Source organism: Calidris pugnax, unplaced genomic scaffold, assembly GCF_001431845.1.
Source record: "Calidris pugnax isolate Ruff unplaced genomic scaffold, ASM143184v1 scaffold42, whole genome shotgun sequence".
NCBI lineage: Eukaryota > Metazoa > Chordata > Aves > Charadriiformes > Scolopacidae > Calidris > Calidris pugnax.
Window position 1 is genome coordinate 145,099 of NW_015090920.1, and position 9,629 is coordinate 154,727.

The 9,629-nt window shown below is 44.7% G+C and overlaps 1 protein-coding gene across 3 annotated transcripts in view; it reads right to left on the reverse strand.

The window, feature by feature from the left end:
- AFF1 (AF4/FMR2 family member 1) overlaps nt 1-9,485 on the reverse strand; it is an 88,314-nt gene extending 78,829 nt beyond the window's left edge. For all 3 annotated transcript variants that reach the window (XM_014949884.1, XM_014949883.1, XM_014949882.1), the window contains exon 1: nt 9,288-9,485. In XM_014949884.1, coding sequence (XP_014805370.1) covers nt 9,288-9,304 — 17 coding nt within the window. In that variant the 5' untranslated portion in view covers nt 9,305-9,485. The remainder of the gene's footprint in view (nt 1-9,287) is intronic.
- Nucleotides 9,486-9,629: the final 144 nt, after the last annotated feature.

Genomic DNA, 9,629 nt, shown 5'->3' on the forward strand with positions numbered 1-9,629 from the left:
CAAAGTTGCACTGTGCATACACCGCAGCACTACGTTGTGCTCAGCTACATGTTAAGGTAGGCACAGAAATTCCAGTTTGGGGCTGCTCAGAACCAAGGTTGAGATCACCCCATTTACCCACCAAGAGCTTGAAACTGGTCTGGAAGGAGGAGGGAACAACATCAACAAAAAGTCAAGGACATTTTCAGAGGGAAAGCCCAGCCTTTGCTGAAAAAGAAAAACAAGCTGTTAGCATTTTTTCTTCTGCTTTCCCAAGTTAAATTCTTCCTCCCAAACAGGCCAGGCTGCCTTGTAGGCACAATTCCATGTATCTCCATAGAAAGTCTTTTATAGAAATTCGTTTCCAGTGTGGTTTATTCTTGCACAAAAGGTTGCAGTCTGTAGATAAAACATATAGCTATTGACAACCAAACCTTAAGCACACCTTTAGACGCAAAAATACTCCTTTTTGTGAGAAATTAATTTAAGCTAGTAACTTTCCTTTCAGCTGCTGTTATCAATGGTCCCCTACTAAGCTACAAAACTGCTCAATACAAACACTGGTAGGCTGCTAAGAAAGTCTAGAAAGTAAAGCTTTTTTCCCCCCAAATGAAATTTGCTAAGTGATATGCTAAAAATAAGGGTTTTTTCCATAGGTAACTTATGGGAAAAACATGGTAACGTGTTCCAGGTAGATGGCACATCTTTACAGCATTATTCATGTCATTAATGTTCTCTTTCAGCTTTCTTACCTGCTACTTCTTCATTACATTGTATTATCTAACTTAGAACTCAGGGTTTTCCCAGCAGGGAAGAATTTCTGCCAGCTCCTTCATAGATAACATTATTTTTATCCCAATAGCTTGATGGCATTAAAAATTCCCTGTACCTAGAAGAACAAAAGCAATACAGGTATCTCTTTGCCAGCATATGCTTTTAACCAAAAAGGCTGGGACTACTGGTATCGTTTTTGTTACAATTAAATAGAGAACTGCAAGGGAAAGCTTTGTGACACTTAATTCACTAAATGACAAAAAGTATATTTTCAAAGGTGAAACGCTGTGTTACTGAATTTTTCCAATTTAGCCAACTTAGGAATTTTTTTTTCGTCTATTATTTTTAATGTCTCAGTGTATGAGTAAACTGCTTTTCATGCAGAATGCAATGGAAAAAAATCTCCTATGTCTGTGAATAACACATCTCACTACAAATTAGACTTTCTCAAGGAACAGAACACAGTTCTACCTATTTTTCTGTCTCACTCCAATTTACAGTTACACAGTTACAGGGCAGTTACACAGAATTTTCTTAAGCTCTAGACTAGTACTTTTTTTAATCGTGCAGTCCTTTACACAGAACCAGGCATTTCCTCTTACCTGTGTCACAAACACTAGGTAAGCAAAGAAAGCCTATTGTTAGGGTGCTGAAGTCGACCTAATGTAAAATGGATAGGGGTTTGCAAACAGATAAAGATGGTTAACAGTGTTCCAAAAGCGCAGCAAAGCGATCAGGTTCCCTTTATATATTAAGAGACTCATTCATCTTGTTTCCAGAATGAAAGTTATAAAATATTACACGTTAAATCAGAAAACCAAAATCAAATCCAAAATTTCATATATTTAAACATTTCTGAGACACAGAGCATTGAAGCAAGTTGAAAATCATAAGCTTTCAAAAATTTATGTTCGTAAAACACACTCAGACACAGGAAAAAAAAAAACCACAGGCTTCTGAATTGGCATTCTTAAAACTTAAAACTAGACAGCTGTTCTTGAGGGGAGAAGCACTGCCTCGAGTACTGCCGTGAGTTCCCCATCAGCCTGCAGAAGGCACAGCCCTGGGGAACACATCCTACAGCAAAGCCCGCTCTCCAGACTGGGACGTACCTCACATCTGGGCGTCCCTCACCTAGGATTGCAGCACACACTGAGAATTAACTACAGACCAGGTTGTGACACAGAGTGGGCTTGGCTTTCCAGTAGCAAATACTGAAGAAAGGCACAAGTGAGAAAGTGGCAAACAGAGCAACCACAGCCAGGTACTGCACGGGTGGCGGCAGGCCCCAAAACAAGTGAGGGCGACACGTTTTATTTCTCGTGTGCTAACTCGGGCAGAAATCAGTCTAGCACAGGAATCACAAGAGACAACACCACACTAGATCTCGAGTATCATCGCATTATTTCTAGTGACTGCTTTCCCTTATCCCCATTTCCCTTCCAAAACAAGTACCAGAACCAAATGCAATGACCTCACTCACACACTAAAGATGCAACGCAGCAGCTTAAAATAAGAAAGAATAGCTGTACAAAGTATTTTGCCAAAGGACACCTACCAGGAACAGAGAAGTAACTGCATTCCTCATGTCAGACTATAGTGCACGAGTAATAGAAAAAATGAGTTTCTCCAAAAGAGGCACATACTATGAACTCCGTGATTTATGCATGAGGCATCTTAATTTTCCTATCTACATAAACCATAGGAGTTTCAGTGCTTTTTAAAATTTATATAGATATACAATTTTAGAAGTTACTTTAAAAACAACATTAAAAGGTGAGTGTAATATTTCAGTAAAGCTAAAAAGAGACCGGACTGCAGGAAACATCATGGTCCTACTAGACAGAGATGGGTGTTTTCCTTCACCCATCAAGAGTTAACCACTGGACAAAGCAGAACATCCCACCACATGGGATCTGCAGGGTCCCAGCACAGAAGAGAAACATGGTGGTCCAGAAGACCTGTTTAGCCAACACAGCTTACACTCACCATCCCATATGCTTATTCACCTCTGCAGTATTCTTGTTGCCTGCACTATTAGCTATGCCACCAAAACTTTTCACAGTAAACAAAGCCTCGAAGATGTAGTGACAGACAGACAGACTTTGTTTACTGTGGGAAGTTTTGGTAGCATAGCTAAAGGAGTCTTCAACAAAAGAAGCAAACCTCCCTGCTCCACAGCAGAGCCAGCCCATGCTATCTTTCTGTTAGCACATGTTATTTTACCAAAGGTATGAAGAAATAGGTCCATAGAGTGACAGTCTGTTCTCGGCAGAACCACAGGCTTACTGGCACCAGGAAACAACTTTACTAGAACAGCTTGTTCTGCTGAGGGTTGTGGGGATAAGGAAAAAGAAAGAAGCATTTCACCAAAGCACTTCCAAACTGCCAGCATATTCCCTGTCTACAAATTAGGATGATTTTTCCAAAACAGCCTACTGGGGGAGAGGATTCTTGAGAAACAGATGCAGACCAAGTTATGAGGGAGAGTTTCTACGCTGTGCTTACCAAGATGAATTATCTCGATGATGTATTTGTAAGCACAGTCTAACAACTGCAGAAGGACAAGAACACTGAAAACAACTTCTTACCGTATGTCTGCAGCTCTCCAAGAGATGCTAGCAGATAGCTGTATTTTGAACTATAATGCCCATAGCTCAACCCAGGGAAGAGACACACACTCACACTCTCACACACGTCGTACACACACACCAGCTGCTGAACGCCCCTGTGCCAGGAAGGTGCTGCTCATACATTGATGAATACATCATTTGCTGCTTATAGATTGCACAGTATATGGTATTCTAAGCAAAATATATATAGAATAAAAATACTACCATATGCTCATGAGTCTGCTCTTTTGTGGTTTTGTTTGGGTGTTTTGTTTTTTTTTAAAAAGGGCTTCTGCTGTACTCTTCCTGCTTAGGTTTAGGTGAATTGGGGTAGGGGTGTTTTTGTTGTTTGTTATTCTTTGTTACTTTTTTTGGTTGTAGTTTTTTTTTTTGCCTCTTTTTTTCCACAAGTACAAAAATGAAACCTACATTTTTTACAGTTCTGAGAATGGGTTTTACTGTTGTCTCAGAGGTTAAACATTAACAATTTGCCTGCTGAACTTTCTCAGAAAATTAAAGCAGGGATGCTATTTTCTTTTAACCCAATGAGTAGCATTGCATAAAACTGAAGGAAAACTTTAGGTCGCTGGTACAATAAAGACGCAGTACAACTCAAAAAGGACAACTCTACAAACTGGACAATACCAAAGCCTAAACTAATCCACAACACAAACATCTTCATGAAGCACATGGCACCTGTGATGGAGGTTGCCTATTCAAACCTGCCCGGACAACAGTGAAGCCAGCACTACCATTAGCAGAGCACCTCCTCAAACACAGTTTTGTGCCCACAGCCCTGCTCTTTCTCCCCACCTGCCACCTCTCCCTTCCCCTGCAAGAATAAGGTAGCAAAAGAAATGCACTTTTTTTTTTAACCTGTGAAGTAGAATAAGATGACCGACACTTTCTGCCCCTCAGCAGTGTACCAGAGAGCAGGGGGTAGCTCTGCACAAAGCAGCCATCACAGCCGACGGGAAAGACGGGCAGAAAGGGCTCTGCCTCCCACGGCCACTGGATCCCACACAGACCTAGAGTGCAGCTCCTCTTCCCTGAATTGCCTGTGAACGTGCAGCTGTGGAACACCTCCTCACAGCACATGCACAGCTCTGGGCTGTTCCCCGTAGAAGCATTCCGCTGGAGCTCTATAGTAATCCACCGATGGCAACACAGCTTTTTGGAACTGTATCTGCCCCAGCCAGTTGCTCCACCCCAGCCAGCACTACGTATGGCTTTGTTTTCATCATGGAGAGATGAACGGCAGCAGCCAAAACTCCAAAACATAATTCAGCCAGTACTTTTTTCATTATAACATACCACAAGGAAAATATCTCCATGCTGTGTTCAAGTCTGAACAGGATGAATACTCTCCCATTTTTGGGGGGAGGGGGCTCAGGCATCTCTACATTAAAGTAACTCTCCCATCATGGTGCTCAGGAGTTGGGCAGTAAACCAGCCCCTGGGGTCCCGGCAGGCCTTAGGAAGACACCTAAGAGTACTCACTTCACCTCTCAATGAAGTGAGAGCTCTTCCTCACTTCACTGGAGTCCACCTCATGAAGAGCTATGTCTTTGTTACGTTCCCAGGTACTGTACTGAGACAGCTTTTCTATTATATTTTAACGGCAGTTAAAAGCTCCATGGAAAGAAAGTGCTGAGGAGAATTTATGCAGTTCATTAAAAGCTTGCTTCCTGCTATTGGTGCTGCATCTTGCAGTTGAACTAGCCAATGATCTTCTCATACAGAGCAGTTAGAAAATGACACAGATTCCAATGCAGGAAAATTATGTGATTGAAGGAAACATTCTCCTCTATGAGAGCTCAGGTATAGCATGACAACAGTACTTCAAGGACCTATTACAACTTGGAACGCTCACTTACAAAAAAAAAAAAGAGAGAGAAACCAAAAACCCACACAAAACCAGAAACAAAACCAAACAAAACTACTTGAAAAATTCACTTCCCTGTGAGCATTTCTCCTCTGTGGGGGAGCTTCAGCTGCAGGCCTGCCTCAAAGCAACAGACTCCAGGCTCAGCAAGCCCAGGCAATAAAGGAGCTGGGAACTGAAACCCTCAGTAGGCCACAAAACATGCCATGGATCAGCTAGGCATTTTGTTCTGGAGAAAACGGGGTTGGTATTTCTACAGGCAGGGCTAGTAGCAGTGTGCGAGCAAAACCAACTGGGGGTCAAAGGAAGTTTAAGCTCTCAGTACACAGGTAAACTCCAATAAGACTTTATTTCAGCCCTTCTTCACCTACCGCAGCTGACTGGAACGCAGCATCACCAATGCTGGTGTTTGCCTGTAACAACAGGACCCATAAAACAAACAAGTTATGAAACATGTCTTTAGATCTGGCCTGGAAAGCTGTGAAACTACACAGAACAAAATCAAGCTGCATCACTCAGCGTAGCTTCTAGTAGAAAAGCCTCAACATTATACTCTTTAGAAGAAATCGCATTTACCATGTTTTAAATGCAGATATGGCCACATTTTATTTCTGCACAGCACCATCTTCTTTTTCTACTGAAATGAGTGGTATGGTCTCATTTCAATACTCTTCTGGGTTTAGCTGTTATGACCTGGCTTTAGGGGGTGGAAGGAAGGGCTTCCCAGCCTGCTGCCCATCACGGTACTGCCCTGCAGGGCTGGCTCAGGAAAAAGAGCAAAGCGAGTCCAGCAGGAACGACAGCACAACCCCGGGGTTTCAGCTCTGACTGTGCTACAGTTTTCACCTGTCTACAAAGATTAGCAAATTGCATTTGTTTGGCACACCTGCCATCATACTAGTCAGGACCACTTCAAAAGGCAAGTTATATGACAACTGAAAATTCTTAGCATCCATAACAATGAAGTATTTATTTATCCACCAATTTTAAATAAGTGTAAACAACAGGTAATTTAAAGATTTTACAGATAATTTAAAAGATAAACCACAGATAATCAAAAATGATCTCAACCAGCTTGAGAAAAGCAGCGTGCATCTTCAAAAAAGCAGCCATTCCTCTAAATATCCCCAAGCTTGGGATTCCTTCAGTAGAACACACATTTTAACAAAGGAGGGGGAAGAGAGATGGGCTCTGCACTCACCTGGGCAGCCACATCCTCACGTCCCACTGGCAGCAAGCAAGGTGCCAGTCTGTCCCACACACCTCCTAGGGGTCCTGCCATATCTCAGAGCAGCTCAACAGCCCATGATGAAAACCACACCACATCTTACAAGAACTTGTCCTCATTTGGATCAGTTCTGCTTCTGCTCACTCGTTCCTGAATGTACCATAAAAACCTGACACGAGCCCTGTTGCCAGGGGACATTACAGGCAGCAGATCATCCACGTGTTCCAGAAGCAAGTGCACAGAAAAGCTACAGCTGCAAACCTATGTCTTAGCTTGTAACTTTAAAAAAAAAAAAAAAAGAGAGAAAGAAAATCTACATTATATATCTACATTATACACAAAACAACACTAACTGGAGGACAGTTTCTCCACTCAATGGCTCTAGATATAAGCTATTTACAGCAGCCATTGGCAGAAGCTGATCAAACAGCTGAAACAAAACCATACCCAACTCACCACATAATCATTTCTTAAGATTTACTATTTAAAAAAAAAGTTACAGTATCACCACATCAGTTTCTCGGTCATCACTGTAACAGTTTTTAGAACACTGAAGAGCGGCAACAGACAGGTTTTATCACCTTATTTTCCTTACCTTTCCACCCTTCAAAACAGTGAAACACCCAAATGCCAGGTGAGCTGCCCAGGATCACAGCACTGAAGCTGAAGAAAGGATGCAGGATTTATTATTTTTTCTTGATACTAAACAAGCATCATCCTCTAGCTCAAACATACAGCATGTGAGAAGTAGCAAACCCAAGCAGACGGGGGAGTGCCCGAAGGCCTCATACAGCGATACCCAAAACGCTGCAGTGCTCTCTATCATACCACCTCAGCAGTAATTCACTGACCTTGCAGAAATTGTTTGTATTTTTTTAAAGGAGGAGTGAACAGGGAAAGCTCACCCACACCTTTGGTCAGCTACCTAGCAGAGTAACCCCTCAGACTTGTATTGGAGACATGTGGCCTCTCAGACCCATGCAGTATAACTCCAATTATTTATGGTGAATACAAAGTCATCCTCCACTGTTGAATAAAAACTTCTACGCACCCAGAAAGCATAAATTCTCTTGGACTGAGATGAATACCCCTACTGACCTATGCCACCAAACCAGAAATACCTCAACCAGCATTCTGGGAAATGTAACCTCTCTCCTGCAAGAATTAATTTCTGCTGCTCATACTCACTCAAACTCTCATTTAAATGCCTTAAAGTGAGCAATAATCAGAGAGACTTTAGCACCGGTCTTCAAGCACAGAGGCTACCTTCTGACACCCTATGCTGAAATGCTCTAACGTGGTTTTACAGCTTCAGCACCTCACAGCATCCTGACACAAGCAAAAGCCAGGACACACAGAGGAGAACGGCAGGTGCACACCTTGCCTCCATGCAGGTCAGGGATGTGGTTTGGTGACCCCAGGGCCAGCCTTGCCTTTCATTGGCCAGTTTGCTGAGGGTGGAGGCTACTGCTGGGACTTGGTTCCCATGTGCCCTCCTGCCACCCACGAAAATGGCCGTGCGACCTCTGAGACATCAAGCATGTCCCTGGCCTTGGAGCCAAGCCAAGCTTCAAGGCCAGTCAGCGGCACCAAGATTTATGCTGTATCCTCTCTTAGCACAAGGGCCTATTAAAGCAATGTGCTGATAATGCAGGCCAGTAAATCATGTGAATAAGTGACCATACAAAGGGAAAAAAAAAAAAAAAGAGATGCTGAAAAATGAAACCTTTGCCTCTTTGTTAAAAGCTCCCAGCCTCCCCACACCCAGTGGGAGCAGGCAGGCAGAGTTAGAGGTAACGAAGCAATCAATCTTCCCATCCTTCCTCCCAAAACCTCAGGGCTCCGGCATTTTGCAGTTTGTAATTTAAAGCCAGCTCTTGGCTACAAACCTGCAGAGAAGCACCACTGTGAAAATACACAGCAAGTGCCAAACTTCTGCACAGGATACACCACCATATTTGATATTATTTTTTTTCTGCCTGGAAGAAAGGGGAGCAGGGTGGCTGTTAGGTACGGGACTCAAGAGCAAAAAAAAGGAGTTTCTCTCTTCGGCATCTCTGAAACACCCATTACAGCATCATAAAAGCTAAAAGGTACCTTAAATAACACTGCTTCATCAAGGTCCAGGACTTAAGAAGAGCTGAGTGTGACATTTACTTCAGACAGAACGCCTCCCGCAGAGCGGCACGGACTTGGCTCTTTAAAAACCGCAGATGAGAAGTGTCTGACCAAGATGGGTACCTTTGCTTGAATCCTGCTTCCTGACAGCTACCGCACCGGGTCATTCCTTTCCCTACTCCTCTCTACAACCATTTCCTACCCTCCCTCCCACCCACCCAGCAGGTTTGCAGACAGGCAGACCCGACCTGCTGCCATTTGACACGGCCGGCTCTGCCACCCAACCACACAGGAACCAGTCACCCTCCAAAGTACTGCTGGAACAAATCACAGAGACCTGTTCACACCAGGCTGGACAAACCAAAATCAAACCAATAACAGAGAAGTCCACAAGGCAGAAGACAATCGGTTTCAAAGAGCTATTAACGTGTGGAGAGATCTGACAGGGAGCAATTAAGACTTTGTTCTTCCCAAGTTTAGGCTGGGGGGGAGGGGGGGGGAGGAGCAGGGGACACTCCGACCACCAGAGCACGGGAACGGGATCTGCCCGGGACGCGGCTCCAGACACGTTTCTGGGAAACACAGCGTAAAAATCAACAGCGAACTGTACTACAGAGGGGGCGTCACCAACAACGCCGGCCTCCGACCAGCCACCGCCGGGATTTACCACAGGAGTTGCTCAGTGCCGTACCTCGACTGGGCAGCCATGGTGAAGTTTACACGGCCAGGCGTCCTCCGTCCATGGGCTCTTTCCCCAGCTCTCCAGGCTCTACCTCTCTGCCAGACCCTTCTCTTCCATCTGCCGGCCGCCCTCCTGCCCGCCTCCCGCCACCGCGCCCCCCCGCGCCGTCACCGCGCCCCGGGACCCCGCGGCCGGGCTAGCTGCCGCAGCCGGGGACCGCACTCATCTCCATCCACATCCGGGCACCCGCGCCTTCCCCCGCCTCCAGGCATTCCCGGCGCTCGCACTCCCAGCCGCAGGGGGCGGGAGGCAGCCGGCCGCCCCGCTGACAGCACAGGGCCTGGCTCCCAG